Below are 18,054 nucleotides of genomic sequence, written 5' to 3'. Positions count from 1 at the left end.
ACTAGGTGATGTACCAAAGTGATGATAGCAGCTAGGGAGGGACAGAAGAGCCTACTCTTAACACCGAGGTCCCCAAAGCGACATCAGACGAGCTGCCACATCTACTCGGTAAAACTGGGTAAAGTATGAAGAGGACCAAGTAGCCGCCCTGTAAATTTCACTGGGATAAAATCGTGTGAGACTCCATCCATGAGGCAGCAACACTTCTAGTTGAGTGGGCTTTAAGAAAAACTGGTGGCTGCTTGCCGCAGGCGATGTAAGTCATGGAAATGGTCATTTGAATTCATCGAGCGATCAAGGACTTGGAATGCCAGCTGACCAAGGCGAGGCGCAGCAGTCAGGACAAAAAGGTGAATCATTAGTCCTCTCCTGACATCCAACTTGTGCAAGATCTGATCTTTGCGCTCTGAACCTGTGGAATGAAACATAAGCAAACGTACCTCCTGGTTGGTACCACCTTTGGTAGAAAGGAAGGTACAGTACAGAGGACAACTTCTGCATCCGTTAATCGGAGAAAGGGTTCCTGCACGAAAGAACCTGAAGCTCCAAAATACGCTGTGCATAGACAATGGCAACCAGAAAGAGTCTTGATCATTAGATCCAGAAAAGAAGCATCCTTCAGTGGTTCAAATGGGGCTTCCCCAAGTCCCTGCAGAATGATGTTAAGATTCCACGAAGGGAAAGGAGGACGCAAATGAAGCGCCCCTCTCATAAACTTGGTCACATCTGGATGAGCAGTAAGCCAACTAGCGCCTCTGCGTGCTCTAAAGCACAAAAGGCCTGCAACCTGAACTTTAAGGGAGGCCACTGCTAAACCCTTTTCTAGGCCCACCTGAAGAAAAGCCAGGACCACTGAAATGGGAGCCCTCTTAGGCTCCACCTGGTTCTTAGCACACCACTGTTGGAAAGCCTTCCAGGTTTTGGCACAAGAAGTCATAGTAGAGGGTTTCTTTGAGTGCAAAAGAGTTGAGATAACTACGTCTGAATAACCACGCTTCATCAAGGCTGAGTGCTCAAGAGCCATGCCGTAAGACCAAAGCGCCGTGGGTAGAAAATGACAAGGGGGCAAATTTTTCCCCATCCCCTGCCCCATTTTCCTGTCCCTGCCCCATTTCTGCAAGCTCTGTCCTCATCTGTACAAGGCTCAAACACTTTAAAATCATAAGTGTTCGAGGCTTGCACGGTTAAGACAAAGTTTACAGGAATGGGGCAGGAACAGGAACAGTGACAAAACTTGTAGGGACAGGACAGGGAAATTGAGTTTCTCTGGGGATGGGGGAAATATTTGTCCCCGTGTCATTCTCTAGCCATGGGATCTCCATGGGCATCCACCCCTGACTCAGAAGGCAGTGATGAAGAGGGAGTTGGAGGTTCTCATTCCCCTGAAGACGGACGAGATCCGCATAACATGGGCGATGAGGCCAGTCCGGATCTACTAGAATCACAAGGCTGGGATGCATCGCTATTTGGCAGATAACCCGACCGACCAGAGGCCATGGAGGGAACACATACAGGAACTCGTGGGCTGGCCATGGCTGAACCAAGGTGTCCAGATTTAGGTTTCTGTGCTGTGTTCATCAACTGAAAAAGCGCCTGGCCTTCGAGTTCTCTACTGAAGCCATCAAGTCCATCTGGGGCTGACCCCAGTGCTGTACGATCAGTCAAAACGCCTTCTGTGAGAGTGACCATTCTCCCAGGTCCAGGACCTGAGGAAGTCTGCCTGAACACTGTTGACTCAAGCCACATGGGCTGCCGGGAAGGCAGAAGATGTGCTTCTGCCCAGCAAGCCTCCTTGCCCAAGGAAGTGCTTATTGTGCCCCCTTGACAATTTACGAAGATCTTCAGACTGCCAGTCGGCCGGACACTGACTATGTCCTCCGCCACCATGGATCCTCGCCATGCAATCAGGGGCAGGAAATATAGTCTGTGCCCTGAAACCTGGAGGGGTTTCACTCCAGATGCATACAGCCTGTACTTAAACCCAGGACAAGGTCATCAGGCAAGCGAACTCCCAGGGGAATGGACCCAGAGTCTAAGAAGGGTGGCACACAGCAGGCTGGCTCCACAGATCCACCAAAGTTTCTCTGAGAAGTAGCAGTCCGACTCCACAGGACTGCATCCTTTCCTCTGACAGGGGACCACTGGAAAGTGGTCTCAAAGCACTGAAGCCACTGAGAAAAAAAACAAATGAACTTTAAGTAAAAAAAAAAGAAAAGAAAAGAAAGCAGAGCAATTCAAAAGGCTTCTGCACGGATTGCTTGCAGAAATTGAAACTGGATAGGATTCTAGCTCCCAGTTTAAGGGAGGAGGAGCATATGCTCAGAAAAGTGTTGGATTTTTGCAACTCCCAGATTGTGGGTTGGGATTGAACACCTAGCATATGGAATCTGGAAGGAATGCAACATAAACAAACATATTCAATAATTCAACTGACAAAGCCATGTATTATTCTTGTTGGCTAAATTGACCAAGATAAAGTAGATATGATATACTTGCATATTTAATTAAAATGACTGTGGGTCACTTTAATGAGTCAGAGCTATGCCCTTTTACAAAAAAAATATTAGACTACTGCCAAAATGCATTGCCCCCACAAAAATTGAAAAGAGAAGAAACCTTCCAATAGTATCAGGAGCTAAAAAGACTATCAGTATTCCATCTTGAGAAAAAGATGCTATATACCTGACCCATATGAAGATGAATCCCACTAGGCCTTGGAGTTCAGCAGTCTTCATAAGACTGATACCCAAAGGTTTGATATCAACTACAGGGAAAATAACCATTGAGGAATACTGGAGTTAGCATCAAAAAAGTACTCCACCAGTTAATGTCCTTGAAAAAAATACTTTTCCTACCTTTGTTGTCTGAGTATTTTATTTTTCCATTCTAGTCTCTCTCTTCAGCTTCTCTGTTTTTTCCTGTCTTGAACAGGCCACTTGGCATTTCTTTCTCCATGTCCATCCTCCATCTTTCCTCTGCATTCCTAACTGTCCTTCCAGCATCTCCTCTCTCTATGTCCTTGGTTCCTTTCCTCCCCACATTGAGCATCTGCCCTCTCGGTCCCTTTCTCTCTCCCTGTGATCAGTATTGCTCCTCTGTGTCCCCATCCCCTCTACATCCATCAACTCCCAATCTGTACCATGTCCCTATGTACCCTCAATGGTCAACATCTTTTTGTGCCACTTCCTCTCCCCTTCTGTTTCTAGCCCATCCCCACCTTGGGGCTAATATCTCTCCCCCTCTCTCCCCTGCAATCCAGTGTCTCTCCACTCTATACTATCCTATCCAGCATCTCCCCTGTGTCCATTTCCCATCATTCACCATCACCACCACTCTATGTTCCTATCCCCTTCCCAAATACCAAGCATCTATGTTCCTATGCCTCCTAAGTGTGGCATCTCTTTCTCATCTCTCCTTTCCTATCCTCCTCCTCCTTCCTGCAGGTTATGCACCTCTCTCACTTACTTCTTTACTCCTTACTTACAATGAACTCCTTATTCAAGATCCCCCCCCCACCTCCAACCCCTTTGTCACTCACCCTCCCAGACTATGGCCGAGTACTTCTATGACAAGGTTCACAAAATTAACTTTGAGTTCTCAACTGAACTACCTCCCCCAGCCCGCTCTACCAACTCTCCTCCCACCTTATCTTCCTTTCCTGAAATTACTGAGGAGGAAACTGCACAATTTCTTTCCCATTCCCACCCATCTACTTACTAAATATAATAATAATAATAATAAATAACTTTATTTTTCTATACCGCCATAGTCAGGTGACTTCTAGGCGGTTTACATTGTAAGAAGGCTGGACATTCAGCGAATAACAAAAGGTCTTAATACAATAAAATAAGTCTACATACAATACAATACAGTGAGTCTAAATACAATACAGTACAGTACAATATAGTGAGTCTAAATACAATACAATACGATAAGACTAAATACAATACCATACACTGATTCTAAATACGATATAATAGTCAAATGGGAAACTTACGTGCTAATTGGAGTTCAATGGGTAATGAATACCTGAATGCTTAGTACTTACATATGAACTGGAGTTCTATGGGTAGGGGATATCTGAATAGATGAGGAGCTTCTTGAGAGAAAGAAAAGGCATTTACGGGGAGGGGAGTCCTAGTGAGGGAGGGGACAGTTTTAGTCAATGAATTTTGCGAATAGGGCGGTTTTGATCGATTTACGGAATGCACTGTAAGACAGATTGGGTTCGTTTATGTAGTTTTCCAGCCAAACTTGCTGTCTGTTCGCTTGGAACTTAAAGGTTCTATCCAGGAATGATTTGTATCTGCAGCCTGTAATCTTTGGGTATGCAAAGATGTTTTTGCTTCTGGTTGCTCGTGTGGGGTTGTGCAGGATGAAGTGAGTTTGCAGGTATGAAGGTGCTAGTCCCCAGGTTTGCCTGAAACTACTCTCTCCTACTGTCATCCCCTCTATCTGCCATACCCTCAACCTATCACCCTCCACCGCAACTGTATCTGATGCCTTCAAGCATCCTGTTGTTACACCACTCCTCAAAAAATCTTCACTGGACCCTACCTGCTCTTCCAACTATTGTCCTGTCTCCCTCCTCCCCATCTTATCCAAGCTACTTGAATGTGCCTTTCACTGCCATTGTTTTTACTTTCTTTCATCTCAAGCTATCCTTGATCCACTTCAAATCAGGCTTTAACCCTCTTCATGCTACAGAAACTGCCCTTACAAAAAAAGTCTCCAATAACCTTCTCCTGGCCAAATCCAAAAAGCCTCTACTCCATCCCCATCCGTCTTAATCTATCCGCAGCTTTTTCATATTATTGCTCACATCATCTGTTATATTCTATGTTAAAGAAACCAGATGCAAGTTTTATCCTGAATTAAAATTAAGATGTATAGATAGAACATCCTCAGTTTGGCTCCCTACTTCAGATTTACTCTGTTTAGCCATTTAAACCTTGAGAACATTAATTTTTTTTTTTTAATTCTTTATTCAATTTTGCATATTACAACAAGTGTAGCAGTTAAACTCATATGCACTTAAAGATACACACTTGATTAACTCTCATATATGCTTTAAGTATAACATTTCATAACAAATTAATATTCTGTAATATTTTAATAATTATGTAGAGAACATTAATTTAATATTCAGTCACTGTAGCATATGAACAACACTGGCCAAAATATCTTCCTGGCACTGTACAGGGGTCAACTCACCTTAAATATGCAAGGGACATCCTTTGCACTGGCATGAATGACATCTGGGGCAAGAACAGAGCTGACAGAGAACTGCTGATCCCTGGAGGGGGGAGAGAGCATCAATATCACTCCATCAATATCACTGCTCAGATAAAATGTTAAAAACCCCTCCAGTTAACGATACAGAGAGTTTTGGGACTGAGCAATTAATTCCTGCTTTTTCAGGCTTACAATTCAATTGAAAACAGCCTCTGCAGGACTATGATGCCATGAAACTTCAATCACAGGTACAACTAGCCCAGATACTAGGCGCTATCACTAAGTGACAAGGGAGACTTACTAACTAGAGATTGACATTCTGTCTTTACAGCATTCTTAGCCCTAACCAGTTCAGGAGTGAAACACTCAAGAATCAAACCCTGTTCATTCACATGTCATACAGCTATCCTTGAATTGTTCCTTTGCTTGTTTAGCTGTTTTTAAAAGATCGTCAGTCAGTGGCAGCCAGCAAACAATGACTGCTGGAGGCAGAATTAGGCCCTGATAATTAGTATCAAGCCAAGTTCAGGCATTGACATTGAATATTCAGCTGGGACCCGCATAATAAGCAGGTGCTCTTGCCCCCTCCTTTTCCTCAAATCAGACCCCCCCCCTCCAGACAAACAAAGCCCCCAAACCTTATAGGCTCTCCTGGGTCTATCTTAGATATCTCCAATAGTCTAGCGGATCCTAAGGACAGAAGCGATGCCCACTTGCTTCTGGTCATAGTGGCCCCAGCCACAAAATAGCCACTGCAACCTCTAGTGGCAGCTTCGTGGTCCTAGCAAGAACTGCCAGAACCATGATTGGCAGGAGTGAGTGGGCACTGCTTTTGCCCTTAGACCCCTTTAGATCACCCCGGATATTAAATGTAGGCTGGAAGAGAGGGTAGAGATCTTATCAAAAGCTCTACCTGTCTTTGAGGAGAGGAAGTGTGCACCAGAAATCCCTCTCCCCACTTCCTGGAAGTTAACCAGGCACTGGATGATATTCAGATTGGTGCCTGGTTAGTCTGGTAGCTAAAATTAAAAACAGCATTTTAGCTGTCTTAACTTTAGCCGCTTCTTTAACCAATTAGCTGTCTTAATATTGTCACTGACCAGTTAAGTACCAGCTCTGTCCACAAATCAACATTGCACTAACCTTTGAGTAACGGATCCTGCAGCAACTATTAGACCTCTTTTTTTGTTGTTTTGGTTTTTTTTTTGTTTTGTATAGTCTGTTCTTTTAATCTGATCTTTTCATTTTGGTGCTCTTTTCCTTTTCTTAATTTTTGTAAACCACACTGATGTTGTAGCGAAGAGCGGTATATAAATACTAATAAACAAACATATTTAGCAGTACTGTCTAGTTAAGTGCTGTTGAAGACTATCCATGCCTAGGCAGGCACAAGTGATTTAATCGGGCAGAAGGATCTCTTGTCCGGTTAAATCACTGAATATTGGGCTCCTTCACAGTTCAGAAGTTCATATGGAAACTAAAGCTCCAGACTGAAAAAAAAACATTCTAAGATGGAAGTCAGTGCCGAGGTCATCAAAGCAAGCAAAAGTATTTAGAGGGTAAGCAGAGACTTAGCGACAGAGGAGTCCACACCGTTGAAGCAATGATACAGGTGTTTAATTGCTAAATAAGCATCACTGGCATGATCACTGGCAAAGGGAAGAGGTCTAGGCAGAGCAGAGCATGGAGATAGGCAGCAGGCATTAAGAGCACGCGTCTCCCATACATCAGGGAGAGTGGCCAGAGATGCGTACCTCATGTCCACCACCTGCATCACAGCTACGCTGCCCTGGGAGTTCTTTCCCTCCTGGGTGTCAAACAGAAACAGCTTGAAGTCGCTGACCACAGCCAAGACCCTCTGCCAGCCCTTCTTCACTCCTGCTGGCTTCGGCACCTGTGCAGTGACAGGGGGGTCAAAAGGGTCAGCCAGACAGCATAGTCCTAGGAAGACAAACAGGTAGGGGAGGGGATGCTGTCCAGCCTTAAAGTATAGATCTGCAAGGTGCTGTTGGAAGAACGGCAAGGGGACAGTCAGCCCAGTACTAGAACTCTTATCGGGCAAGATCCTCTCAGTCATTCTGTAGCAGTGGTGAGGAGTGATATGGATACCATACATAGAACTGTGAAAGGAAGAAGTTCCTTACTGATAAATATCCCTCGAAGGCTGTTCCTGTGCCAGTGATTGGATCCACACCAAGTGTCTTTCTGACTTGGTCCAAAGGGATGGGACAAATGGTGGAACCTCCAGAACAGGCAACATGGCATATGTAGCTGCAGGCTGAAGCAGATGTAGGAATAATGTGTTAATACAAAACATAAAAAAATATATTAATAGAAATAAGGGAAATGTGAGAGCTTTTAAAACCAGGGTATCACAATATCTCAACCATGGCTTGTCATAAAGAGACAGGGATTGCATTTATTGAGGTGGTATGACATGCATGGGAGCAGACAGCTCTTCCGTTCAGCTTGGATGACGTTTGCTAAGGGGCATAGAATTATTGATGAGACTGGGAGGGGGAGGTGAACTGGCCATATTGTCTTTTCTTTTCTTTCTCACCTCTCCAAGAAATCACTCATTTCATGATGTATAAACAGTGTTGTGGAGACAAGAACTCCAGGCCTACTTAACCTTTTTCAATGTCTTCTTTTTCATTTTGAATACTGGTGTTTTTTTCATTTGTTGGATATTTGAATTTAATTGTAAACCATCTGGATCTTACTGTGGTTGGCAGTGTACCAAGTTTAATAAACAAACGCTGCTTTGCAGGACTTCACTACTCTTCGAATCAGGGAGTCATTTGTTTTGATTAAAGACTCTTTCATCTTTAGTACTGGCAGAACTATACAGACAACATCCTCCTCTTTGCTTTCAGAGTTTTAAGAGCTCTGATCCCAGAAAACTGTGCCTGTGACATACTATCTATGGCCAGACCAGCTCTCTGCAGCAGCTTAGTGGGTCCCTCACCTTCGCAACTGAGCCCCTGTCGATGAAGCCCCACCATAAGAGATAAGCATCGCAGGCATTTCATGGGAGATGTAAATGTCTTCAGTTTGAATTGGTGATGCCTTGGCTGGAAGAGAAACCCACATCAATTAATGGATCAGAATCTCAGCCAAAAAAAAGTCTCTAAATTTCTAATTAGGCAATTAAAAGGATTGAATTAACACACACTTTCATTTTAAATTACTATGGCAATCAAGTTTCATGAGTGTATTCTTTTATTTTGACAATTTTATTTTAGATTTAAAGCTTTTTATAATAAAAAGTAAATAACTGATACAGCACAAACAAACTATACAATACTATATATATATATATATATACATATATACTAGTCTTTAAGCCCGTTACATTAACAGGTGCTAGAATAGATGTGTCTGTCTTTCTTTCTCTCTCTCTCCTTGGCCGCTGTCTGTCTGTCTCTCTCCTTGGCTGTCCACCACCACCCTTTGCCTGCTCCTCCTGTCCAGCAGTAGCCCTTCTCCCTTCCTTTTATCCCCCCCTGTCCAGCAGCACCCTTTCCCTGCTCCCCCTGTCCAGCAGCAGCCCTTTTCCCTTCCTTTTCCCTCCTCCCTGTCCAACAGTACCCCTTCCCTGCTCCACCTGTTCAGCAGTAGCCCTTCTGTGTGTGTCTTTCACTCCCACCTACCTGTCTTTCAGTGTGTATGTCTCTATTTCTGTCTGCCTGTCAATGTCCCTGCCCACTGCCTGTCTTTTTATCATGCCCCTTCTCCCACCCACCTTTTTTTTTTTCATGGGCAACCAGCACACAGTAAACTGCCACGCGCACACTCGTTGTAAACCACCAAACCCGCATGAACATTTCTCTGCCAGCCACGGAGCTACTGATCATGGAGGCAGGGATGCTTAGGGCTTTATTATTAGTTATGTGTTAGTTAGTGTATGTGTATATATGTGTGAATATATATATATATATATATATATATATATATATATATATATACTAGTGTTAGATTAACGGGTGCTAGATGACCGCCTCTCCTGCTTTTGAACCTGGGCAGGGGCATATATATTTATATATATATATATATATATATATATATATATATATATATATATATGTATGTATATATATATATATATATATATATATACACACACAAAGTGTATGTATATATATATGTATATATACGTATATATGTATATACACATATATATACACACACACATATGTATGCACACATATATAAAGCAATGTATATATACATATGTATATACATATATATATATATATATATTTATATACACACACACACACATATATATATATACATATATATACACACACACACATATATATACATATATATATATATATATATAAAGCAGTGCATGCAAATAGATTTCATGGATATTAATTGGGGAAATTCTGAAAACCCGATTGGATTCTGGCCATCGAGGACCAGATTGCCCATATCTGGTCTAAAACATGAAGATATGAGTATTTTAGGAATCCCAGTTGATCAGGTTTGGATAGAATTAAATCCTATGATGATGGAGTAGCTACTAAAATATTTAAGAATACAAAAACCAATTGCTTATTAGATCCTTGCCCTTCGAGGATGTTGAGATATCTACAAAGTAGCTCTTTATCTTGACTGCTTTACCTAACTAAGGGCTCCTTTTACAAAGGTGCGCTAAGTGTTTTAGCGCACGCACCGGATTAGTGCGCGCTAACCAAAAATATACCACCTGCTCAAAAGGAGGCAGTAGCGACTAGCGCACAGGGCAATTTAGCATGTGCTATTCCGCGCATTAAGGCCCTAACGCGGCTTTGTAAAAGGAGCCCTAAATATTTTTACAAGTACTGTAATTTTCCATTAGAAATAAGCACTATTACTCTGACTACTATCTTTGCAACAGAACAAGCTCTTTATTAAGTGGAAATGGAACTCTAACACTGGCAATGATTTGGCAAAAGCTTTCATCAGGAGTACAATCTATTAAAACAATGTAGGCACAAGTTACAAAAAATTGTGTAAAAACAACAATATGACAAACTAATTTAAAATCAATCAAATAATATATAAATTTATACAAACAATATGACAAATGTTTAGACATAAAATAAATTATAAACCAAATTTAATCAAATACATTAATACAAACATAATGGAATGTTAAAAGCCACATAACCTGAACAATTATTTTGACATAAAAACAATCAAATGCAATAAATATGGAGGACTTCAATTAATAAAAATATGTAACAAGTGAATTTTGAGTAACTCCTGATGAAGGCTTTTGCTGAAACACTACCAGAGTCAAGTCCCATTTCCACTTAATAAAGAGCTTGTTCTATTGCATCCCATTCACATGCCTTGTTGTTCCCACTTTGCTTGGTTGATGTTTTTTGTGGGTCTTTTTTGTTTTTCTCTTTTTTGTGTTCTATCTTGAAGGATCAGACTACGGCCCTCTAAGGTGCAAACTAATCGATTTAGCAAGTGTTAGCGTTTGCTAATTTGATTAGCGTGCGCTAAACGGTTAGCGCACCTTAGTAAAAGAGGGAATAAGTAACTCGAGCTTTGCTCTAATTATAGATCTATTAGTAACATCCCATTACAAAATTACCTGGACAAATTTTGTATATTAGATCAGATGTAGTCTGGCTTTCAGAAGACATTCAGCACAGTTACTTACTGTAACAGGTGTTATCCAGGGACAGCAGACAGATATTCTCACACAAGGGGGTTGTCACCGACGGAGCCCTGGAATGGATACTTGAAAAGTGAATCGCAACTTTAAGTTTAGAAAGTTCACGATCAGCCTGCACTGCACATGTGCGAGTGCCTTCCCACCTGACGTAGGCATGTGGTCCCTCAGTTAAGATAAGCCAGCTAAGAAGCCAACCAGGGGAGGTGGGTGGGTTGTAAGAATATCTGCCTGCTGTCCCTGGATAACTCCTGCTATGGTAAGTAACTGTGCTTTATCCCAGGACAAGCAGGCAGCATATTCTCACACATGGGTGACCTCCAAGCTAACTAGAATGGGATGGCAGGAAAGTTGGCTCTTAGGAAAATAAATTTTGCAAAACAGATTGGCCGAAGTGCCCATCCCTTCTGGAAAAAGTTTCCAGGTAGTAATGTGAAGTGAAGGTATGAACTGAGGACCTGGTGGCAGATTTCCTCAATAAGAGTAGATCTAAGGAAAGCTACAGTAGCTACCATAGCTTGGACCTTGTGAGCTGTGACACGACACTCCAGTTGAGCATAACAGAATGAGATACAGGCCGCTAACCAGTTGGAAATCATTCTCTTGGAAACAGGATGCCCCAATTTATTAGGATCAAATGAGATGAACAGTTGGGGAGATGAACAGTTGAGGAGACTGTTGATATAGTAGGCCAAAGCACATTTACAGTCCAGAGTGTGAAACGCCGTTTCTCCTGCATGTGGGAAGCACAGTCAATTGATTGAGATGGAACTCCATGACCACTTTCGGTAGAAACTTTGGATGCGTACGTAGAACCACTTTATCATGGTGAAAAACTGTGAAGGATGGATCTGCCACCAATGCTTGTAACTCACTGACTCTCCTGGTAGAAGTGAGCAAGATAAGAAAAATGACTTTCCAGGTAAGAAACCTTAGATGAGCTGTAGCCATTGGTTCAAATGGTGGCTTCATCAACTTGGAAAGAACCACATTAAGATCCCAGACTACTGGAGGAGGTTTGCAAGGTGGTTTTACATTGAAAAGATCCTTCATGAATCTGGAGACCAAAGGATGAGCCGTGAGAGGTTTACCCTCGACTGGAACATAAAAGCTGCAATAGCACCGAGATTGGCTCTAATAGAAGTTGATTTGATTCCAGAATCAGAAAGATGGAGCAAATAGGGGATCTTTAGTGTGGGCAGACTAGATGGGCTATGGCCCTTTCCTGCCGTCATTATTCTATGTTTCTATAGGGTAATAGTGGGGGGTGGAGTCATCGGAATAGGCAGACTCGATGAGATATAGGATATCTGGGAGAATAAATTTAGGGAAGGGGATCTTTAGTGTGGGCAGACTAGATGGGCTATGGCCCTTTTCTGCCGTCATTTTTCTATGTTTCTATAGTCCAAAACAAGATCAGCTGATAAAGAAGTTGGATTGTGGTGATGATGAAGCAGATACCAGGAAGAAAACCGTGTCCACTTTTGTTGATAACAGTATTGAGTGGCCGGTGTCCTGGAGGCATCGATAATACTGCGAACCAGCTGAGAGAGATGAAAATCAGTTGAGCTCAGCCCAAGAGATACCAAGCTGTCAGGTGTAACGATTGCAGGTTGGGATGAAGAGCCCCTTGATTCTGTGTAAGCAGAGAAGGAAAGATTGGAAGAGGAATGGGCTCCCTGGTGCTGAGTTGAAGTAGAAGGGAGAACCAATTCTGTGTGAGCCGCCGAGGATCTCCGAGTATCAAGGTGGTTGACTCCTGCTTGAGTTGGAAAAGAGTTTTCAATATGAGAGGAGTGGGAGGAAACGCATAAAGAAACATTTGCATCCAGTCCAGTAGAAATGCATCTGCTTCCAGATGGTGAGGTGAATAAATTCTGGAGCAGAACAAGTCCACCTGAGGAGTGCCCCATTGCGCCAAGGTGGACTGGAGGGCATTTGAGCTGAGTGTCCATTTGTGAGGTTGAAGAATTCTGCTGAGGTTGTCTGCCAAAGAATTCTGTTCGCCCTGTATATAGATTGCCCTGAGGAAAATGTTGTGGCCGTTGCCCAAAGCCAGATCTTTTGAGCCTCCTGACAAAGTGGAAGAGAACCCGTGCCTCCTTGCTTGTTTATGTTGTACATTGCTATTTGATTGTCTATGCAAAGGAGGAGGACTAGATCACTCAGAAGGTGACGGAAAGCTTTCAGAGCATAGTACATCGCTCTGAGCTCTAGCAAATTGATGTGAAATTTGCACTCTTTGGAAGTCCAATGGCCCTGCGTTTGAAGACCGTTTATGTGCGCTCCCCAGGCATACCAGGAAGCATCTGTCGTGAGCACCTGTTGAGGAGGTAGATGGAAAAGGAGACCTCTGGAGAGATTGGAGGAGTCTGAGTGGAGAAGGAATGGTGTCATGTCCTGTTCAACTCCCATGTCTAGGACATTCGTACCGAAGGAGTATCTGTACCAGGTGTGGTCGGCGTCATGGTCAGCTCAGAATTGTCTGGTGCCGGGAGAGGCAGTGTCAACAGCTGCGCAAGCTGAGACAGTTGAAAATGCTTCCCTAGTTCTTCCCGCAGCAAATTATCAATTTTTTGCTTTAGAGAAACACCGGTACCAATTGCTCTTTAGCCGGTACCTTTGGTGCTGCAAGTCGGTCTGGGGATGAGGAGGCCAATGAAAAGGCACTCAATGGGATCAGAGCCAAGTGCTTATGGGACTTTTGCAAAGTCGGCATGACTTTGCTCAATGCAGCTTTGACCTGCATCCCAGAGGGGGTAGGGGAAGGCTTCTTAGCTGGCTTACCCAAAGCTATGGTGTACTGCAACACCGGAGTTTATGAAGGTGGATCTGATGCCGACCGCCAATGCGGTCTGTGATGGCGGTGATGGTGACACTGAAAAGTTGACGCTGCTGAAGAATTCAATTTTTTTTAAAGTCCTCTTCTGCAAAGTGGAGCAGCGCATGCAAGACTCAGGACGGTCCTCGGCACCCAAGCACTGGCGACACCAGCGGTGAGGGTCAGGGATGGAAACAGCCCGAGCACAATGACCGCACCTCTTAAATCCCATCGGCGGGCATGACATGGATGGGAGGACCACTTGTGCTAAATCGAACACGATGATGGAAGCGGCAAAAAGGCCCCACTGGGCCAAAAGCCCGCAAGAAGAAAAAATAAAATATATTTTCTTTTTCTGTTTTTTTGAAGACAAGAACAATAAAACTAAAGAAAATAAAAATACAAAGTGACAAAGTCACAAGCCACAAGAGCGGGAAGGCAAGAAAAAAAAACAACTTTCAACAGCCATTGAAAACTCGTCTTTCTAGCTCCGCGGAAACTAGAAAACTGAGGGACCACATGCCTATATCGGGTGGGAAGGCACTCGCGTATTTGCGGTGCGGGCTGATCGCAAACTTTCTAAACTTAAAGTTGCTATTCACTTTTCAAGTGTCCATACTGGGGCTCCATCGGTGACATCATCCCTGTTGACAATATGCTGCCTGCTTGTCCTGGGATAAACCTGTTTATTAGCATTAGTTACAGATTTGAAAGTGCTACTGGATAACAATATTCCTTCTATAATAATACAACTAGATTTGTCAATTTGTTACTGTTAAGGTTGGAATCTATTGGAATAATTGTAAGGGTACTTTAATGATTTTCTGTTTTTTTGACTTAAGTACAATTATACAGATTTAAAATTCCACTATTACTTCACATTTATGAAATCAGATTGTAGGGTCCCACAAGGCTCCCCAATTTCACCATTGTTATTCAATGTTTTCTATAGGTTGTTGGTTTTTTTTTTACTTACTATTATTAGATTTGATATATTACATTTATACAGACGATGTGCAAATTTTTCCAATATCAAACTCATTTTCTTCAATTTATGACTACAGTACTACATTTACCAAAATATCCCAAAGGATGTTTGCTCATAGACTGAAGCTCAATATAAACCCCCCCAAACTTCTTTACTTTGAGTTGGAGGGAGGAAGTTTTAATGTCTCAATTCCAACACAATTATAGAAGTCAAAACTATTCCCTTACAATCTATAGTACACAGTCTAGGTCAGGGGTGGGCAAACTTTTTGACCCGTGGGCCACAATGGGTTCTTAAATTTGACAGAGGGGCTGGGCGACAGGGGGGTCTGATGCTGCAGGAGGAAACAGCACTCCCGCAGTTGCCAGCTGCTGAATCATCGCAAATTTTCTTTTTTGCGTATTGTGCCTCCCTCCTATGTCCTTGGTGCCCCATTGCCTCCTTCGTATGTCCTTGGTGCCCCTTCCTATGTCCTTAGTGCCCCAGTGCCTCCTTCCTATGCCCCCAGTGCCTCCTTCCTATGTCCCCAGTGCCCCCTTCCTCCCAAGCTGACCTGCACCAGCTGCATTTAATTACTTCCCACCATCCCCCGAAGCCGCACCGAAGCTTGCCTGCCCCTAAGCCGACCCACCGCCGATTCCTCCTCATCCCTCCCGGTCCGACACCTGCCCATCTGTCCGCTCGCTCCCCGCCCATCCGCTATATTTACTTACAGCCCCGCTGTAATGAAGGGAAGGGCCAAGCGTGTACCCACAAGCTTTCTTCCGACGTCAATTCTGACGTTGGAGAGAAGATCCGGGAATGGCTCTCCAACGTCAGAATTGATGTCGGAAGAAGGCTTGTGGGTATGCGCCTAGCCCTTCTCTTCCCTTTATTGCGGCACCAGCGGGGTTGTAAGTAAATATAGCAGGCAAATGGTGGCGACGAGCAGGTGGACAGGCGGCCCTTGTACTGCGCGTTTAGAAACCCTGCCTTACGCTACAGACAAGGGCAAACTACAGCCACCTCTGATGCTGCGGGCTGGGTTAAAAAGCTAAACAGGCTGGATTTGCCCATGTCTGGTCTAGGTATATGGTTAGATTCTACTTTAGAGGGGCATTCACAGATGAACCACTTGGTGATTTCAATGTTTGTTCAATTATGGTATTCTATATCAGATTCATCCATTACTTTCAACTAAGAATTTACAGAAAATAGTTTTAGCATTCATTCATGCCAGATTTGAATATTGTAATTTCTTTTATCTTGGAATTTCAAAATCACTTGCAATGTTTACAGTTATAACAAGACAGAATACGTTAGGATCTTCCCTGAGTAATGCAGATTACACTGGTTGCGGCTGCAGCTAGAATAGATTTTAAGATTTTGTGCATGGTTTTAAAATTTTATATGGCGATTGTCCTTTTTATAAATCAAATCTAATATAAATTAATCCTTGTATGATCTCTACTTGATTAATCCACCTAAATAAGCTTGGGTTGCCTTCAATGTCCTTGTTAAGATTGTCTTCTTATGCAAAAAAAATTTTTCAATTTGCCAATTCCATCTATGTGGAATTCTCTGTTACTTTCTATTAGATGTGACATGATCTTAGATTTAGAAAAGAGTTGAAGGCCTAGCTAGTTGATAAATATCTAGGATAATTTAAGGTATGACCTGGCTTCTTTTAATTTTAGTATTTTAATTGTAATGCTTTGATTGTAATTACCAATCTTTTGTAAACCGCTCTTGAGCTCTAGAAACAGGAGGGGCATAATCCAAAAAACGTCTAAGTCCCCTTTTAGCCTAAGGCCTTAAACTTTGAAAGTAGAATCAAGGAAAATGTCCATTATAAAAAAAAGTCCAAAAGGAGGTTTTTTTTGATAATGGCCTGCCTCTACGTTCAGCTGTTTTAACGCCCAGACCACCACTACGTCTACACTAACAACATATAATCAACCTAAAAAAAGCCTAACGCCCAAAACAAGAGCTTTTAGGTGAATGAGGAACCAGTCCTTCGCCTAAAAGCTGGATTCTGTAACCAGTGTCTGTCAAAAACAACACCGGTTATAGATCCCCGCCCCCCACAACAATCGGGGCAAGAGGGAGTCCAAACCCTCTTGCCCTGGCATTCCCCAAACCCCCGACTCCATTGGGGCAAGAGGGAGCCCAAGCCCTCTTGCCCCATGGCACCCCAACTCCGGGGGTTGGGCAGTCGCCGGGCCAGGAGGGCTTGGGCTCCCTCCTGGCCCGATCGGATCGGCTGGGTGGGGTTTCGGCGGGGCAGGAGGGCTTGGGCTCCCTCCTGCCCTGATCATTGTCCGGGGGGGAGGGGTGGATCGCTGCAGGAGAGAAGGCTCATCTCTCCTGCCATGATAGCGATAGCCAAGTGCCGTGTTTGGCGGCACTTGGTGGTATCGCTATCGTGGCAGGGGAGATGAGCCATCTCTCCTGCCGCGATCATTGCTGTAGGGGGTAGGCAGGTTGCTGGGGCCGCTGAGCTGATCGCAGCAGCTGCGATCAGCTCAGCGGCCCCTTTTTGGCACTTATACCTGTTTTGACTTGGTTTAAGTCAAAATATATAAGTGCCGAGTAGGCAACCTGCCTAAAGTTTTGGTTATACCTGCTGCAAGCCTAGGTCTAGATTGGCCCACCTCCCACCCTTTCCCCTCCTCTAAAAATGTCTCTTTTCGCTCTATGCATTCAGAGGCAGGGGAAAGGCCTAAGCTGGTTTTAGATACGTCTAAAACCAGCTTTGATTATGGGTACTTGGACGATCAGGCTTTTTGATCGTCCAAGTACTCATTTAGGCCACTTTTTAGATGTTTGCTTTTTTTTTATTATGAGCCCCATGGTATATAAATGTTCCATTGTTGTTGTTATGCAGCAAAAAGAGAAATGATTGGACATTATATGAGAGACAAAAGAGAATTTCCTAAAAATGGGAGTATGAAAGTAAGGATTCAAATGTTGAAGAGGCCCTCAATCAATGGTTCTCGATTGTAACTGCAATCAATGAAGAGAGCTCATCAAGGTACACTTGATCAATTCCTCCAACATTAACAGCATTTTCAAGGAAAATGTATCTGCAATTTTCAGCTTTTTGTTTGTTGCGTTGGAAACAAGTGTAATTTTATCTTATGCTTGTACTGTACTCATTCAGCACTATTCACATTACATATTTGTTTAGTTGGGACAATGGAATAGGAGTTCCTGTGTGTCCCAATTAACCGGAATCTACTATATTAGGTTTTCTGTGGAAACTGTGTGGTTAGGACTGTCTGTAATTCTTGTTTGCAATTTCTGTTTATGCTTCGTCTTCCTTTTTTCACTACCTCCATTGTTCAAAAAGCT

The 18,054-nt window shown here is 43.2% G+C and overlaps 1 protein-coding gene across 1 annotated transcript in view; it reads right to left on the bottom strand.

Moving 5' to 3' along the window:
* The window catches only part of CDC42BPG (CDC42 binding protein kinase gamma), a 163,069-nt gene that overhangs the window by 34,196 nt on the left and 110,819 nt on the right, over nt 1-18,054 (bottom strand). The window contains exons 24-27 of the mRNA XM_033956323.1: nt 8,204-8,309; nt 7,380-7,513; nt 6,990-7,129; nt 5,215-5,296 (exon numbers count right to left, since the gene is read on the bottom strand). Of these exons, the coding sequence (XP_033812214.1) occupies nt 5,215-5,296; nt 6,990-7,129; nt 7,380-7,513; nt 8,204-8,309 (462 nt within the window). The remainder of the gene's footprint in view (nt 1-5,214; nt 5,297-6,989; nt 7,130-7,379; nt 7,514-8,203; nt 8,310-18,054) is intronic.

Source organism: Geotrypetes seraphini, chromosome 8 (genome assembly GCF_902459505.1).
Source record: "Geotrypetes seraphini chromosome 8, aGeoSer1.1, whole genome shotgun sequence".
Classification (NCBI taxonomy): Eukaryota; Metazoa; Chordata; class Amphibia; order Gymnophiona; family Dermophiidae; genus Geotrypetes; species Geotrypetes seraphini.
Note: the sequence above shows the minus strand (reverse complement) of the source record. Positions and strands in the feature narration are given on the sequence as shown.